The following is an 18,203-nucleotide window of genomic DNA, read 5'->3' on the forward strand; positions in this document are numbered from 1 at the left end:
GGGGGTCTAAGGAGGCGGTAGAGAGATGAGTCAAGAGTGGGGTTTGGGCCCTGACCCCTCGTTAGCAGTGTCGAGCTGCTGCCCTTCCCGACCTCGGTCTTCTTATCTGCAAAATGGGTTTTTGTGAGGAGGGGACGAGCTGATATCTGTAATCGTGGAACGCAGTGCTCAGCCCCTCCTGAGCATCTGGCAGATGCCAGCTCCTATTACCCCATCCCACCCTCTCCTCTTGTAGGCTCCTTTGTATACTGGGCAGGTGTTTGGCACCTGCTGTCGGCGCTGGACAGCGCAGGTCCTTCCAAAGGTGAAGGAAAGCATTCAGACGAGTGTGTGTTCATCAGTTGAGTGGCCAACACGAGTTGGCGACATCCTTCCTCTGAGGAAGAAGAAAGAAAGCAGAGGAAGGGCTCCAGTCACTGAGGGTGGAGTCGGTGTTCCTGCTGTGCAAGTCCTGTGGAGCTGGGGGCCGTGCCGCCCCCTGGGAGAGGGCATTCCTGACAGAGGTGACGGCAGGGCGCACAGGCCCTGAGGTGGGACGTGCCTCAGGGGCTGGAGGACGAGCTGGAGGCAGCGTGGCCAGAGCACGGAGAGGGCGTGGGCATGGACCACAGAGGCGCCCGGGGCTGCGTGAGGCTGCGCTGGGCTTCAGGCTTTTCTGGGGCGAAGGGAGGACAGTGACGTTCTGAGTGCAGGTGACATGTTGAAGGTTACAGAGAAACGCGCTCAACTTGGACGCCAAAGCCTGTGGGTGCCTTTCTTCCCTGACCCCTGGAAGGATGACCAGAGCAGGCTGGCTGGTGCTCTCCTGTGAGCATCCATCTCTGGGTCTTGCCTGTAATGGTTGTTACTGTGCTGTTAACTTAGTGCTGACTTTCTATTCCCACATCCCCTCTACGCTTATTAATCAGAATTCTTCTGTAAGGGAGAATTTTCCCTTCTCCCCCCTTCACTGATTTATTCAGCAATTTGCGGCGTTGGTGTGGACTCAGAGGTGTGTTTTCTTCTCTGGGTCGCCCTCTGGTGCTACTCCCGTTTCTTTGGTTGTTCAGGTTGTTCCAGCTGTGGCCACTGGAGCTCCTTCAGATTGACTCTGTGTCCTTTTTTTGTGCCTCCATCATATTTTGAGCATTTCTTTACTTTCTGGCAACAGAAGACACTACAGGTTCACCTTGTTTTTTCCCCCTGGAATCAACCACTTCTCCAGGGAGCCCTGGTTTCCTTTATGGGATAATGGTATTTACAAACCAAGATCTGGGTGTTGGGTGCGCTCATTGCTATTGGAGTGTGTTGCTTCTAGTCTTTCTTAGCAGATGCAGCTGGGACATATGTGTGTGTACACTAATCCACGCACACACACAGATCACTTCTGTCTGTCTGTCTATCTCTCCATCTATCTATGTGTCTATCTATGTATCTATCTATCTATCTATCTTTACAGACCTTGAGTTCATACTGATGCCTTCAATTCTGGTCCACAGCCTCAGGGCTCCTTTTAGCCTTCTCACTTTCCTTATTTGTAACTTCTTCCTCTGATAGTGAGAAACCTCACTTGTATTATCTGCAGGATATTAACTTATTTATTCAACCCTCGTGCACACAAAAGGTAGTTTCAGAGTTGTTAATCCACACCCCTGTGACAAACATATACAACGAGAGTGGCGTATTTGTGTTCAGTGCGGTTTTTCTTCAGCCTTGTAGAAGCCAGTCAAATAACGTTTTCCTGAGTGACTTCGGCTGGTTCTTTTCTTCCCCACCCCCTTCAGTGTGGTGCTTTCGCTCATCTGTAATGCAGTTATGTTCCTTTGTTGTGTTTCTGTTCCATTTCGAGTCTCCCACACACACATGTGTGGTTGATTTTAATTGTTTGCTTTTGGGGAATGTGAAATGCTATCACGGTTCTAAGAGCAAGAGCTACACAAATAGACTGAGAGAAATGTGCACCCTTCTCGTCTCTCGTTCCAGTCCCGTCCCCCATTCTTTCCACCCCTTTCCCACCCACCCCCGTAGGTAGCTAATCTCTTTAGTTTCTGCTTCAGCCCTCCTGTATTTGTTTTGCACAGATGGGCCAATACGTGCGTGTTTTCTTATATCCCCTTTCGCTCTACAGAGGGTTGAAATGCTATAGATACTCTTTTGCACTTTGCTTTTTCCATTTAACAGTATATCCTGGAGATCACTTGATAGCATTTCGCAGAGATCTTCCATAATGAGCTTTTTTAACTTTGATAGTTGGAAAAAAAAATTAGCAGTCCAGAGATCAGTTTCAAAATTCCCTAAGCTTGGTGGTGGTGATGATAAGAGCATGAGCACTGCCGTTAAGTGAGTGTCTGCTGTATGCCGTGCTCCGTGCTAAGCGTTTGCTGTGATCATCTCATTGAAGGAGTCATTGAAGCTATTGAACCTGGAGTCCTGAGGGGTGGGTGACACCCCCAATTTACTGATGAGAAAGCTGAGGCTCAGCAATATCTAGAAACTTACCCAAGGCCATGAAAACAGAGCTGCCGTTTGACCCCTGGACACTCCCCCGTTTGTGATTTGGGAAGAGCACAGCAGCAGCATCACACAAGTCCAGATCGAAATGAAGCCATAAGGGGTTTTAAAACCTGGCCACTTCCAGTTTCCTTAAAACTGTTCGTTATGGATCGACTGCTGCCAAAGTTGGCGTGTTACTGATGGCAGGAACATGACGGGAATTTACTGCCTGTTTGTTCCAAAGAAATGGCCCTTCTTCTCAAGGACCAGAGGTCCTGCCTCTAAGACAGAAGACGAGGGAGATGCTGGGTGGGTCCTGCTGCCTGGGAGGCAGCAACAGATCGGATCTTAGCCCTTGTAATCGCAGGCTAGAGCAGCCAGCGCCGTCGGTGGGAAGTGCATGACCCCCCAGGCTATGTGGTCAGCGGGACCCTCGGCCAAGCCAGGTCCACGGCAGTTTCTGTTAAAACTGTTTGTACAGCAGGAGTGGAAGAAGAATATCTTTGAGTGGGAGTCTGGCTTCTGTTTTGAGAAGTGATAGCCTTTGGCAGGGAGGCAGTACACTTGCGTTGGTTGGGGGTGTGGCTTCTAGAGCCTGAGTGCCGCAGGCTCCACCCCAGCCCCAGATATTCCAGCTGTGTGACCCTGGGCCAGTCACTTCACCTCTCAGAGCACATCTGTGAACTGGGGATGGGAACCGTACCCGTCTTTGTTGGGGTCCCCAGGGCCACCCCGGGTTTGATGATTTGCTAGGAGAATGCATAGAACTCAGCGTAAGTCATACTCATGGTTAAGATTTATTACAGCGAAAGGAGACAAAGCAAAACCAACAAAGGGGAAAAGTGAGGGAGTGAAGTCCAGCTTCCCGGAGTCTCTCCCAGGGGAGCCTCCCAGGGGCACTTAATTCCCCCAGCGACAAGTTGTGACAACACGTGAGAAATGTTGTCTTCCGGGGATGCTCGTGAGAGACTCAGAGCGCAGGGTTGGTACCGGCGCTGGGCAGGCAGGCACCCTCTGCCTCGGAGGTACCCACATCCCAAATCCCACATCCCAGAAGCAAAGCAGGTGTTCGGCGTCAAGCGCGCTGTCTGCATCAACACTTTAGGCACAGCGAGCGTTCTTAGAGAGAAGGTGCGAACCGGGCCGGAATCCGAGTTCCAGCCCAGCAATGGCCAGCCCTTCCCAGGACAGCCGGCTCAGGCCTGTGGCGCTAATTCTTTCCTGCACCCCATCACAGTGGTTGGCTGCTGGATGGCTTACATGAGATGATCCACGGAAAGCCATGGCCACACTGTCTCGTGAGCACCAGCTAAAGCAGACGATTAGACAGTCAGGGAATGAATTTTGGATGGTTCTTCTGCAGCTCAAGAGCAAACTCCATCCATCGTCCGTCCGCTCACCCATTCATTTCTTTGTTTGGTGCCTTCTGATTGAGCCCTGTAGGTGCAGGCGTGGTGTGTCCTCTGTGGGACGTCCGCTCCCTTCCTAGGGGATGGTGCGTGTGGGCTTCCCGTCCGGTTGGGAGTTGAAGGGGGCGGTGGGGTGAGAAGCGCTTGGGACTTTTCAGTAGGTGCAGAAGCCCCATCTGTGCGCTCGGAGCTGGCGCGAGGGGTGTGCAGTGGCAGGCACTTCACTTGCTGACGCCTCGCTCTGTGTCTTCTTTCCTCCCACAGCCAAGGCTAAGTCGAAGTGCGGCCCTACGTTCTTCCCCTGTGCCAGCGGCGTCCACTGCATCATCGGCCGCTTCCGCTGTAACGGGTTCGAGGACTGTCCTGACGGCAGCGACGAGGAGAATTGCAGTGAGTGCTGGGCTCACCCGTGTGCACCCTGTTCCTTCTGGCCGCCCGCCGCCTCCCGGCTGGCCTCTTACTCCACTTCTCACCCACTCTGGGCTCAGGCCCCAGATTCTGTTTGCACTGCTGCTTTCTGGTGTAAATGCTTGGCTACCTTGTGTCAGGGACCCCCTAACGCACCGGCCTCGCTCAGACTCTGTTCTCCATTTTGACAGTGGCTCTGCACATGCAGGGGTATCATCCCCGTTCACAGAAAAGGAATCAAAAGTGTGGAGAGTGGTGGCCTCATCCAGCGCCAAACAGCTCGCGAGCAGCAGAGTCCATTCTCGCCTCGTTGGGACCCTCATCTGATGGACTCTCCCGCTCAATGTTCATGTGCTTGCTTGCTTTCCTTCCTACTTTGAATTCTTTCAAAAAAGATGTTTATATATTGATTATATACACACTGTAAGAAAATATTTTTGAAAAGACGTCCAAACAGTATAGAAAGCTAAAGTTCTCCACTTGTGACCATCGTGATTCTTTTTACCTGTTATATAATATTCCATGGTATCAGGACACAGACAGCCAGCCGCCCTTGTTCTATCTACCCCACCTTGACCTCTTAGTGGCCTTGGTATTGATCTTCACTACTTGGTCTGGACGTGTGCAGTGCCTTCCTTGTCAGCATCTCTGTGTCCGGAATCTCTGCACACACGCAGCAGCCTCAGTGGCCTGCGAGCGTTCCTTCCCCATGTTTGCACCATTCCAGCTCTCCCAGCAGGTGCTCTGTACCTGCCACTGGTCACTTGGTCGCCACTCACTGTTTCTTCTTCTTTCCTGTCCCCTTAGGTGTGTAGACTGCTGGAGCCCTTGTAACTGGAGTCAGGTCTGGACAAATTGATGACTTTCTTCTGTGCGCTTACATATTTTAATAACATGTTTGTCTTCTGATTATTGTAAAGAACTTGCAAAATATGGAAAAGTATAGAGAGGAAAACAAAACTGCCCAGAATGAAGCACTGTTAATATTTGGGTTATTTTGTGCCAGTCCTTTCTCTCTCTCTCTTTATTTATGCATACATATATCTCTTCTCTAATGTGCTCCGCTTTAGTATTTTAATGAGCGGTCCTCTTTATTGTGACCATTTTCTCATGGGATTAATTTTTTTCAAAACATAAGTTTTAGCGACATAGTGACTATTTTGATAAATTGATTTTCCCTTACCCTGTGGTTCTGGTCCCTGCAGAGGACGGTTGCTGTCTCCTGTGTTATTTACGTCTTTCCAGGGAGCAGTCATGGCTCTGTCCTCCCAGGAGAGCCGCGGGGAGTTTATAACTCTCCCATGTGCCTTCTCCTATTGCCTTATTTCATTTTCTGGGTCCAAATGGCAGAAATGTGGCCTAGCCGCTGGATTGTTGGATAGTTAGTAGAGCGACTGAAATCCACCTCGGCAGGGAGCATGCCTGTCACTAACAGGGGAGGGGCCTGACTGCAAAGTGACTCCTAAGCTGGAGAGTCTGGCCTCAGATTTGTGTCCCAGCCTAGTTAAGCATGAGGAGGGTGTGCTGCATGATCTCCACGGTGGTTTCCTTGTCGTGAGAATGGGGGTGCCGAGAGCCTGCTTACAGGGGTGGTTGTGAGAATTAGGTGAGATAATGTCTGAAAAGTGCTTGGTGGAGTGGCTGGCACAGAGTAATTGATTTAAAAAATATGTAGTCACCTAAAGCAAAGCTGTGAGTGACCAAGGGGAAGACCATATTTACTAGGATTTCCCCGTTGGCTTAGGGTGTCCAAGGCTGTACGTGTTTCGTATATCATTTAGTCTGTTAGTAAGTGTGTATCAGCCTGATCTCAGTTTCCTGCTGTCCATGAGGACTTTATAATCTAAGGGGCAATTTCATATATATATTCATACATGCTTGTGTACTAGAGAGTAATTCAGTGGCCACAAAAAGCAAGTGAGATGCATTGTAGTATGTAGATTCTAAATGATGTGTGATCCAGTGCCCTCCCTGCCGTAATTGAAGACGCTGTATGATTTAGATGTTTGAACATTGGTCTTTAGTTGTCTAAGTGAGTAAATTAGATCCCTTCCAAATTAGGTCAGTGAGGATTAAGCTAGCATTTTCCTCTGGCATGTCTAGCGCTTAAAAATAGCAGTTGTAACTCACTGTTTTGAAAACTGGTAAGTAAAAGGAAAGAATCAAGCATTTATACCTCCCTTACTTCTGAGTAATTAAATAGCTGACTTAGGAAATTTCCTTTTCGTTTTGCAGGGGAAGATTTGCCCTAAGCTAACATCTGTGCCAATCTTCTTCCTTTCTTCCTCTCTCCCCCTGCCGAAGTCCTAGTACATAGTTGTGTGTAGTTGTAAATTCTTCTGGTTCTTCTGTGTGAACTGTCACCACAGCATGGTTACTGGCAGACAAGCGGTGTGCTTCCACGCCCGGGAACTGAACCCAGGCTTCCGAACCAGAGGGCACGGAACTTTAACCACTAGGCCATCAGGGCTGGCTCAGGAAAGTTCTTTTTCTTGAAGAATACCAGCTATAACAGACGAATGAGAGAATGAGAGTATTTATTTTGTAACCCCTGATGAAGCAATGGGTCATCAATGGCTGCTACAACCATTAGATGTAATATTGATGGGCGCTTTGTAATGGATGGATCAGGCTGAAAACTCCCGAAACCGCAGTCAATCTTTCCACAGACAGCTTTAGTCCATGATGCGCCACTTCAGGTAGAATGGAGAGGCCTGTCACTCTCTAGATCTCTTTATGTGATAGCTGTCTTAGGCGGTAATTGCCATATGTTAAAAACCCCAAAAGACAATGTTTTAATTTTTGCTTTAAATTTTCAAATATATTTTAAAGAACTCCAAAGGAGAAGAAGAATCTCTTATATTTATCCAGATATTTACTATTTTGGTTTCTTTTCCTTCATTCCTTATCTTCCAAGTCTCCCCTGTTATCATTTCCCTCCTGTCCGAAGCACTTCCTTTAGCAGTTCTTGTAAAGCAGGTCTGCTGGCCACGGAGCCCCTCGGTGTTCCCTCACGTGAGAATGTCTTCATTTCACCTTCATTCCTGAAGGATGTTTTTACTGCATGTGGAACCTGGGTTGACAGTTCTTTTATTTAAGCCCTTTAAAAATGTCGTGCCGCTTCCTCTGGCTTCCGTGGTTTCCGATGAGGAATTTGCAGTCATTCAAATTGTTTCCCATCGAGAACTTACTCTTTTTCTCGGGCTGCTTTGGAAGCTTTCTATTTTTCTCTTTAGTTTTCAGCAGTTAGATCCTAGTGTGTCTGGGTACGCGGATTTCTTTGAGTCTGTCCTGTTTAGGGTTCTATTTGAACCTGTGGGTTTTTTTCTTTTGCCGTACTTAGTACATTTTCAGCTATTACTTCTTCCGATATTTTTTAAGTGCTGTCCTCTTTCTCTGTTTCTTAATGGGACTCTGAGAACTTTAGATCATGTGTTCCTGTCCCACAGGTCCCTGAAGCGCTGTTCATTTTTTAATCAATCTTTTTTCTTTTTATTGTTAGATTGGATGATTTCTATTAATCTTTTGTCACGTATGCTTTTTCCCGTCATCTCCAATTTGCTTTTGTGCCCGTACAGTGCGGCTCTTTTTCATTTCAGTTACTATATTTTTTAGTTCTAAAATTTCCTTTTGAGTCTTCCTTATATCTTCTGGTTTTTGGCTGAGGCTTTTTGTTTTCCATTTGTTTCAAGAGTGTTTGTGGTTACTTGGTAGAGTATTTGTATAACAGGCCCTTTAAAGTCTTCATCACGTAATTCCAACGTCTGTCTTATCTTGGTGTTGGTGTCTGTTGATTATCTTTTCCCATGAGAATTGAGATTTTTCCTGATTTTTCACATGGCAAGTGATTTTGGATTATATTCTGGATATTTTGATTATTGTGTGCAACACTCTGGGTTTTGTTTAAATCCTACGGAGAATGCTTGTATTTCTGTTTTAATGGGCGCTGGCCCTGCGGGGTGAGGCCACAAGCTCCTGACAGCCCTCTGTGGGCTGCGGTTGCGATAGTTTCCAGCTGTTTCTGCAGTCCTCTTTGCGTCTGTCCTGCGTGTGTGCCTCCCGTGGTCAGTCTGGGACCTGGGGCGGTCGTCTGTGCGTTCAGTTCTCCGCCTCTTGGGTGAGTTGATTAGGAGCAGATCCGTGCCCGTGCATGAGGGGACCAGCCTAGGAGTGCATAAATAACTTTATGGACTTACTTTCCCAAGTTCCTCCCTCTTTGTGATCTCTCTGATACTTTCCAGTTTCCTCGGGCTCTGAGACGGACGGACAAAAGTAACTTAGTGCCATTTGAGTGCTAGTTCAAATTTTGGTCTTCTTCCCCATTTGGCCTTCTCCAGTTTACTTTTCAGAATCTAAAATTTCCTGCTATGTGTATTCTGTCCAGGTGTTTTTTAGCTGCACTCAGTGGGAGGGCCAGGGTGGCTGCGGTTACTGTATCTAACCTGGAGTTGGAACCTCCCGCAAGTCGGTTTTAGCATCACGAGAAAAGAGACAACCAGGTGTTTTTTGCCTTCTGATATGACCCAAAAGGCACGCACATCACCACTATGAGGTGTTTCTGCCAAAAACATCCGTCCTGAATCTGATAGAGCATCTAGGTCTGTCTCAGTCAGTTTGAGCTGCTGTAACAGAATACCGTAGACGAGGTGGCTTAAAGGACAGAAACGTATTTCTCACAGTTCTGAAAGTCCGAGATCAAGGGTCCCAGCATGCTTGGGTTCTCTGTGTCTCTGTCCTCACGTGGCCTTCCTTGATGCGTGCACACAGAGAGGGAAATCCCTTGGCTCCTCCTCATCTTATGAGGGCACTGACACCATCGTGAGGGCAGCACCCTCATGACCTCATCTAAGTAATCGCCTCCCAGAGGCCCCACCTCCTAATACCGTCCCATTAGGGGTTAGAGTTTCAACATAGGAATTTTGGGGAACACATCATGCAGTCCTTAATACTAACCATTGATTTATGGGAAATTGAGGGACAGAGGACGGTGTTAATGACCCCATGGGGAGAGAAACTGCCAGATCCAGAATGTGGGAAATTCTTCAGGACTCAGTTTCATCCATTAATAAATTCTAAGGAAAAAAACAGAAGAGGGAACCTATAGGCTGACGGAGACTGAGAGACAGAACAACCAAATGCGGCGTGAGGACCTTGTTTCAGTCCTGACTCGCCAGCTGTTCAAAAGAAAAAAATGGAGATAATGGGAAACATTTGAATTGTGGTTAGATATTTGATGATAGTAAGGCATCGTTAATTTTTTAAGTGTGAGAATGGTATTCTGTTTATTATTTTTTAAATATCCTTATCTTTGAGAAATACATACTGGAGTCTGTGAAGATGAGAGTACATGATACCTGGGACATGCTTGAAGCCTTAGGGGCGGGGTCGTGGACGGGAAGGATTGAGACAGGATTGTTGGGGAGAGGATAGTTATTAAACAAGTGGTTGGAACATGGGTTCACCATGCCAGTCTTTATTTTTGTACATGTATGAAAGTTTCTGTAATAAGATGGTAAAAAGAAAGAAAGAAAAGATAAAGGGAAGGTGTTGTCGGGTGATGTCTTCACTTTTAACAGGTAGCGGGAGAGTGGCATTTTTAAAGAGCTCTGTCTCTGGATGTTTCTGACCTTTGACTCCTGGCCCCGGACTGAGGGCAGCGAGAACCGGTGTGTCCTCGCAGAGGTCCCAGTGCTGCGCTCTCACCCTTTCACTTCCCCTCCTTTCTCATTTTGGCTGCATTTGGCCTCTCCCTTGTGCTCAGACTTCCTTGGCTGAAGGTGAACCCCAGATCGACGGGCAGCACAGCCCTCACCCTGATCCTCGTTCGTGAGGGAGGAGACTGCCAAGAACTGAGAGGGCGGCGAGGTGCGGGGGCCACGATGGCAAATTAATTCAAGCTGAGCATCTTCTGCTGCTGCTGTCAGTGTAGTTGTGCCCAGAAAAACCTCTGTGTCCTGGAGTCTGTTTCTTCCACTGATGGTGAATTCTTGCCCGTCCCCCTCGACAGCTGAACCTTTAGCCGGCGTAGCCGTGGTTTCTGTTCATGGAGCCCCTCGATGCTGGTGCACTTCCAAGGCTCCATTCGTGTCAGTCAGCTTGGAGCCTGCGTTTCCTCTTTGCTCCTCAGCCGGTCCCTCAGTGGAACCTCCAGGAGCCGGGCTGGGCATCGATGGGCCGGGTGAGTGGAGAGTTGCAGTGGAGGACTCTTCCGCCCAGTGCTCCCAAGCTCCATCGTGAGCCTCCTTAAAGACTGGGTATGGCCTGCTTCTTCAGGGAAACGTCTGTGGTTTGCCGAGGCTGGGCTGGGCCATCCTCCTGTGTGTTCGCACACCATCTCGGGCCTTTGCCAAACGAATGCCACCTAAAGAGAGGCCTGCCCTGATCACCCTGTGAGGAATGACTCCTCTCACCCGTCTGCCGCTGCCTCCTTCCTCTCTTCCCCTCAGCACTTAGCACCAATGTGTTTATTTGCTGTCCTCTGTGAGTGACAGCCATGAGATGGTGTCGTGGTGTGGGTCACAGCTCTACCCCCAGTGCCAAGTGTGTTGTCTGGCGCAGCCTTGGCATGCAATAAATACACATGGAATAAATCGCTCTTCTCATGCTGTCTTCATGCGTACTGACTTGCCTGTCTCCCCACCAGAATGTAAGCTCTTTAAGAACACAGGCTGGGTTTTCTTGTATCCCCAGTGCCTAGGACAGTGCCTTATTTAAAGGGAATAGTCAGTAGTAAATGTCTGTTGAATGAATGGACCAAGCAGCTGGTCAAAGGGTTAAAGAGGGAAGGCAGCAGTCGGGCTGTGTTCTTAGCATATGGAGGTCTTGATCCTCTTCCCTGGTTTCAGATGTGTACCCAGGGGGCACATTGAGACCATCGTTGTTCAGGAACCCCAGCTCCTACCTTCCTTCAGGCTCTCCTCCTCTGTCCACAGTTTCTATGCCAGGTGCCGTGCAAGGTGCTGCAGGGGACGTAGAGCTGGGTCTGATGCATGACCCTGGCATTGTTGAGGTTATACGCAAGCAGCGGGGGCAGAAATGCTCACGCCCAAGTAATTATAATACGGGGTTGACTGTCGGGAGTGCTGTTGGAGCAATGATGGGAGAGAGGATTTCCCTCTGGGCTCATCAGTGGGGGCTGTTGAAGGAAATGGACCTAGGAGGATCGGTACCATTAAAAACTTGGCAGCACAGTTCCATGGGGTATTTTAGGCCCAGGGCCCGGGCAGAGGCTGGGAGGTACGCAGACTGTGCAGGGCATGGGAATGTACTTGGCTGACAATTACTGAGCGCCTGCTGTGTACATGGCATGTTTCTATGTGCTTTACACGTGCAGCCTCATTTTAGGTTGTTAATGTTATTAGTCCCTTCCTGTAGATAAGGGAATGGAGACAGAAAAAGGTTGAATAACTTGCCAAAGGTCAGGTAGTAAGTTGCACAGTCGAGATACCAACCCAGGCGGTATAAATCCAGGGTCTGAATTCTCCACCACTGTACTAATATGTATCCCCAATAGTAATAATTATAATAAGCATTTATTGAGCACCTCCTGTGGGCCACGTGCTATTCTCAGTAACTTGCATGTATTATCTCACTTAATTTTCACAGAATCTTGTGACATAGGCCCTATTTTTATCCCCATTTTACATTTGGGGAAGTTGAGGCTGAGAGATGTTAAATAATCTTCCTAACCTCACGTAGCCAGCGAGCCGTGGAGCTGAAATTTGAACCCGAGTGGACCTCAGTGTCTCTCTCCTCACCATCGCAGCAACACGTATGCTTGGAGCGGTAGGCCAGGCTTCGGAGAAGTTCAGAATCTGGGACGGTGTTTTGTACCCAGGGAGGAGCTGTTGAAGCTGAGCCAAGTGCAGGGTGAGCAGAGGGAGCAGGTCACACCCGGCTGCAGCCTGGGGAGCGGGGCCATGGGGTTCCTTTAACAGAGGCCGAGCCACAGGAAGAGGACGAGGCGAGGGCGTCCGTTTCCGATGTGCAGATTTGAGGTGACGGGTGTTCAGGCAGAGGTGTCCGCAGGGCCTCCGGAGAAGGGTGTCTGTTGCTGGAGGAGAGGTGTGGGGAGCCATCCGCAGAAAGGTGGTGGTTGAAGCAGTGAAACTGGGTCAGAGGCAGGCTTGGATGTTGGACAGGAGGCGGCCCTGCCCAGGAAGCCTGTGTAGGGAAGAGGAGGCAAACTGCCGTTAGCAGTGAGTCAGACTGCTTCCCTGGCACCGAGCGGACGCCAGAGGGGTTTGGAAAATTCAGATCCTTGGAGTCCTCAGAGGCTGGGAAAAGGCTAGTGGGTTGAGGAGTGTTTGCTCCCACCTCTTGCCCAGAGTGGCGGCCCCTTCTCCTCCTGCAGATGCGGAGGGGGTCTAGCTCCAGAATGTGGCTGCACGTGGGCCCCGCTCTGTCTCGTGGGCGGGGGCCGCTGGGAGAGGCCTTGGGGAGCGGACTCTGAAAGGAAGGCCAGAGCTTGCCGCTGGCACAGACAGGCCACCTCTTCCCTTTTGCAGATCAGGGCTGCGAGCGTTTTCCAGGGCGCAAAGGGAGCCATGCTTGTTAATGGACGGATTATTTGCAAGCAGACTTGGGGCCAGGCACCCTCCATCCTGGAGCAGAGGATGTCTTGGAGGCAGCTCCGTCGCCCCTGCTTGCCTGGTTTCCAGGGAAATTGGGGCTGGGAAGAGAAAAAGATCCCCTAGAGGCCATGAGTTGGGATGCTCGGCGAGAAAGCGGGCAGTAAGCAGTGCAGGATGGGGAGCAGATGGGAAACGTGGGGGTTGGTGTCGAGGAGTTTCTCATTGATGTGTTTTGTCAAGGACTCTTTGAGGCGGGAGAGAGGCCAACTTCACAGACTTTAAATGGATTAAAGGCGACATTTCCTACGTCCTGCTGGAGACAGATTGCTTCATTTCCTGTCTTAAAGCCGGTCAGTTGCTTTTGGGCGAGCGCAGTGGGCCCCTGGTCCTTCCCTTCAGATGTGGTTGAAGTAAATGCCGCCGGCTTAATTAAGCACTGAGCTTAACCTTAACTCGTTCCTCCCTCCCTCTGGCAGGGAGAGACGCGTTCTCTTCCTGAGTGTTGTGGGCTGGGAAACAGAGCCTCAGACCCCGTGTGTGTCATGGTCATAACTGAGACGCTTCTGAGTCCACAGTTGAGTTTTTGAAGTTGACTCTGCAGACAGTTTTCTCCATCTATTTTGAACTAAATACAACGTTGCCCTCCCTACTTAACTAGTAAAATAATGCATTTTTCAGTGACTGGTAAACCTTAGCAAGGACAAAGAAAACATGCATTTGGAGCACCTTAAATATTGCTAGAAGATGCTGAGACAGCATCCTTGAGTACCAAGCGTTCCCGGTCAGTTGATGCGCTGTCCGCGGGGTGGTTACTGCTGTAGGGTCCCGGTGAGGCTCCCTGGGACCCTGGGACCCCCGGAGACTGCAGCCCTGCTCACCTAGAGTCTACAGGGTTGGTCAGCCCTGGTCCCACAGACACGCACTGTGACATTTGGCTGAGCCTGGAAAGTAGCTGCAGAGGCCCTGGGAGAGACATAGTGAGACGTGGGCTCCCTGGGGAGGTTTGCCGCTCGGGATCAGTGAGTCTGCCTGATAATGGGGCATTTTTGCCTCAGAGGACCGTTGTTGACAGGGATCTCTCCACGATGTGGTGCCTCTTGGCTTAATCAGTAACAGCGCAGGGCCGTCCTTAGGCGTGTTCATTTTTAGACTGGGCTGTAGCAGAGCCTTGCCTTGGCTCCTTTTAGAATTTGGCGGTCTCTTTTGAATCTATCTTTGGCTCCTCCGCTTTTGGAATTCTTAAGGTTGCTTTTTAGAGCCTTTCTATCTCCTCCCACGGTTGTCAGCTTTTATTTTTCGCTGGCAGTTTGTCTGCAGGATGGCCATAGCATCCCCTCTCCCTCCTAAGGTGCCTGTCCTTGGGAACCGGAACACAAACCTCGTTGGAATTTATGTAATTGGAGAATCAACAGACCCTGAGTGAGAGGAAGGCAGGAAGCTCCTGGCCCTTGAAGAGCACGAACAGTGCGACGTGTGTTTTGATGGTTCCGAGGCCTTTTTTGTGGCACGCTGCCGGCTTGGGGAGTGTTCCTCCAGCATCCTCTCTCTGTTTCTCTGCCCTGCGTTGGGTTTTGTTGGGTTCACAGTGTTTTAGGAGGAGCTGTTGACGAGGCGGAGTCCCAGGCGTGGTTGTTTGCCAGCGTGTCCCTGAGTCTTCTGCGCACCCGGGCTCCTGAGTGTGGGAGATGATGCTAAACACAGGTGTTTGTGGGCCAGCGAGACTTCTGTGGGGGAAGAGGAAAGGAAGAGGAAAGTGCGTCATCACTGGGGCATCTCTGCCAGCCTAGACTCTTAAAAATGTTCGGTGAAGCCTTTCACTGAAAAGGGAAGGGAAAATTAAATGAACAACTGCGTTCCCAACACCCCATTTAAAAAATCATACACCTATAGTTTTTACTCTATTATTTTAGCTATATTAACTATAGTTGATAATACTATATGCTATTAATAATACATATAATAATATAATTATATTAACTATCGTTAATAATACTGGATTGTATATTTGAAATTTGTTGAGGGAGTAGATCTTAAAAGTTCTCATCACGCAAAAAAATTTTGTAACTACATGTGGTGACGGATGTTAACTAGAGTTACTGTGGTGATCCTTTCACAGTATATACCTATATCAAATCGTTATGTTGTACACCTGAAACTAATGCAATGTTGTATGTCAATTATACCTCACTTTAAAAAATCTTATTACCATGTAGCCTTATTTGTTTCAGATTTTTAAAATAATAAAATGTTACCAAATATTATTAGAAGTCTGCAGTATACCTTCTGGGATCTTAGCTTTCTCCCTTCTCTCCAGAGGCATCTGCTGTCCTGAACTTAGGGTTGTTTCTTCCAATGGAAGTTTTAATTCTTTCCGTGAATGTTTTCGTATCCATCAATAATAAGTAGCGTGCGTCACTTCACATAAGTGGTGCGACACTAGACACATTCTTCTCTAACTTTTCTCTCTCACTTTTCTATTTGTGAGATTTATCCATCTTGACTCAGGTTCATTCCTTTTTCACTGCTGCTCAGCAGAGGTTAGCAAACTGTGGCCCGTGGGCCAAATTCAGCCCACCACCTGTTTTTATACATAAAGTTTTATTGGAAGACAGCCATGCCCTTTGTTTAGGAATTTTCTGTGGCTGCTTTGCACTACAATGGCAAAGTCGAGCGGTTAAGACAGAGACAAAGACTGAATCGTTTAGCAAAGCCTAAAATATTTACTCTCTGTCCATTTCCAGGAAAAGTGAGCCAGCCCTGGGGCAAGATCCTGTTGCAACAATGGACACATTGTATCTGTTCTCCTGTGGGCCAACCTTTGGGTCTTTGCTAATTTCTGATTTTACTCACAGTGCTTCAGTCAACATTTTTGTTTGGTCAGGATTCTCCCTGGAGCGTGCAGCTGGAAGTGACATCACTAGGCCATAGGGCGTGTGCACCTTAAACTTTCCCAGATGTTACTAAATTGGTCTCCAGGTGGCTCTACCAGTTTGCACTCCTGCCAGGAGTCCATGAGACTTCCCCTCCCACCACATCCTTGCCAGCAACCCGGTATCTAGACCTCCCGTTGGCAAGGCTGGTGTGGTTCCAGACGCTTCGTTCCCGGCGATGACAGTCAGCATTTCTCCACGGCGTCCTTGCCGTCTGCATGGCTCTTAGGGGGTTGCTGGTTGTATCCTTTGCCCGTTTTTCTACTGAGTTGTTTATCTTTTTCCTTTTGAGTTGTGAGAGTGCTTTATATATTCTGGCTACTAGTCCTTTGGGTTATATGCATTAAAACCAGTCTGTGACTTGGTTTTCTATCAGTCTGGATTCTTTTATCAGAGCTGTGTCTTCAGGTATCATCAGTCTTAGTTCATCTTGAAGATATGTGTGGCCTGTATATATACTACATATATATCTTAACTCGGCAGTGAAGCATCTGGGGGAGGTAGATTACAGCTGCCACCTGAGGCTGGGGACCGCTGAGAGGTAGCGGGGCGGACCTGCCGCTGATGCCATGGCCGTCTTCACTGCTGGGCCTGGCGTCCCGCCCTGGTGCTCGGCCACCACGTGTAATGCAGGTGCAGCCTCAGTTTGTTACCCGAGATCGGGGGGACCCCTCTCCATCATCACCAACATCCCTCCTTCAGGGAGGGCCACACTCTGGGGGACTGAGGCAGACGTAGCTCGGGGGGAGCATGTCTCACGTTCCCTGAACCTGTGCACCTGTCAGTAGTATGTACACATATATGAGTTCTTTTCCTTGGGAAAGTTTGTGAGTGGAAAGGGTCCAGGGCTGAAGGAGGAAGTACATGCCAGCAGTGTCAGCACGGCTGATTCAGCACAGCCCCCCCCCCCCCCGCCCGCCCCCTGCGGCATCCACACGAGCTGCTGCGGCCCCATCTTGGAGCTGTCAGAGTGCCTTTCTGAGGCTGTGCGTTTGAGAGAGCTGGTTGTTGCTTATGCTTGGCTGCGTAGACGTGACCCACAGGTCCCAGGGAAGCTGAAGGCCGCCATGGTGGGATGCTGAGGGGTTTGGAGGGCTGCTGTGGGCAGAAACCAAATGTGATTGTGGTTTGGGGTTTCCCCATTTTGGTTTTGGCTGAAGTCAGACCTTGCTTTCGGCTTGATCAGGTTGAACCGTTCTCTGGCCCACAGTCATGTGAATAATTAAAAGTTCCATTTTCAGGCCAGACTCCTTTTGTTTGACTTCGCACTCGTCCATCATCTTCAAAACCGAGAGCTCTGGCTTCCCGCCTCCCTCTGCCTCCTCTGACCTTTCAGATCAAACTTCGAGTCGAACAGTTAAAAAATAAAAGCCCCTGCAGCCCTCTGGGCTTACGGAGCCCTGTGAGGTTTAGTCCTTTCAGCCACGGTCTCCGTGTATCTTAACTCGGCAGTGAAGCATCTGGGGGAGGTAGATTACAGCTGCCACCTGAGGCTGGGGACCGCTGAGAGGCAGCGGGGCGGACCTGCCGCTGATGCCATGGCCGTCTTCACTGCTGGGCCTGGCGTCCCGCCCTGGTGCTCGGCCACCACGTGTAATGCAGGTGCAGCCTCAGTTTGTTACCCGAGATCGGGGGGACCCCTCTCCATCATCACCAACATCCCTCCTTCAGGGAGGGCCACACTCTGGGGGACTGAGGCAGACGTAGCTCGGGGGGAGCATGTCTCACGTTCCCTGAACCTGTGCACCTGTCAGACTTTGTGCTGCACATGTTGTCCCCGTCATCTCATTCCATGCTCAAGTCAATGCTCGAAGTGGCAGGGCCAGCGTTCTGGGCCTGTGACCGGCACAGTCACGCAGAGCCCGTGCTTAGCCTGCAAGGATACCACGCTTGGTTTTATGCCCTGCACTTGCCTTCTTGAATTTTTAAATAATTCTTGAATAGTTGACCCCACATTTTCAGTTTGCACTGGGCCCCACAAATATCCTTTCTGCAGATAAGGAAACCAAGGCTCAGAGAGGTGAAGTAATTTGCCCAAGATTACAGCTAATAACTGGCAGGGCTGGGATTGGAGTAATTTCTACTTTGCTACTCTGTTTATTGAAATAGAGCCCTGCAGTGAGGCTTGTTTGAATTGCTCTGCAAGGAACAGGGAAGCGGGATAAATTGCGCTGGAGAAATACTGATTTCTGTGGAGATGTGCTTATGTGTTCAATAGTTTTGTGTTGCCCTCACCCTGGCCAGTTGCCATCCTTTTCCTTGAGGGGAGGGACCATATCTGTTATTTCTTTTGAGGTTCCTGAAAGTGCCTAGAACAAGGAGCTTCACGGGGGAGCCACTCAGGCTGACCAGGGGGGTTCATGGGCGTCTGTGATTGCAGAGAAAAGATTGAGACCACTGAGTTTACCTTG

The 18,203-nt window shown here is 49.3% G+C and overlaps 1 protein-coding gene across 7 annotated transcripts in view; it reads left to right on the forward strand.

The window, feature by feature from the left end:
* LDLRAD3 (low density lipoprotein receptor class A domain containing 3) overlaps positions 1-18,203 on the forward strand; it is a 454,718-nt gene that overhangs the window by 331,386 nt on the left and 105,129 nt on the right. For all 7 annotated transcript variants that reach the window (XM_070487528.1, XM_070487527.1, XM_070487530.1 and 4 more), the window contains one exon: positions 4,146-4,271. In XM_070487528.1, the coding sequence (XP_070343629.1) occupies positions 4,146-4,271 (126 nt within the window). The remainder of the gene's footprint in view (positions 1-4,145; positions 4,272-18,203) is intronic.

Source organism: Equus asinus, chromosome 17 (genome assembly GCF_041296235.1).
Source record: "Equus asinus isolate D_3611 breed Donkey chromosome 17, EquAss-T2T_v2, whole genome shotgun sequence".
In the NCBI taxonomy this organism is placed as follows: domain Eukaryota; kingdom Metazoa; phylum Chordata; class Mammalia; order Perissodactyla; family Equidae; genus Equus; species Equus asinus.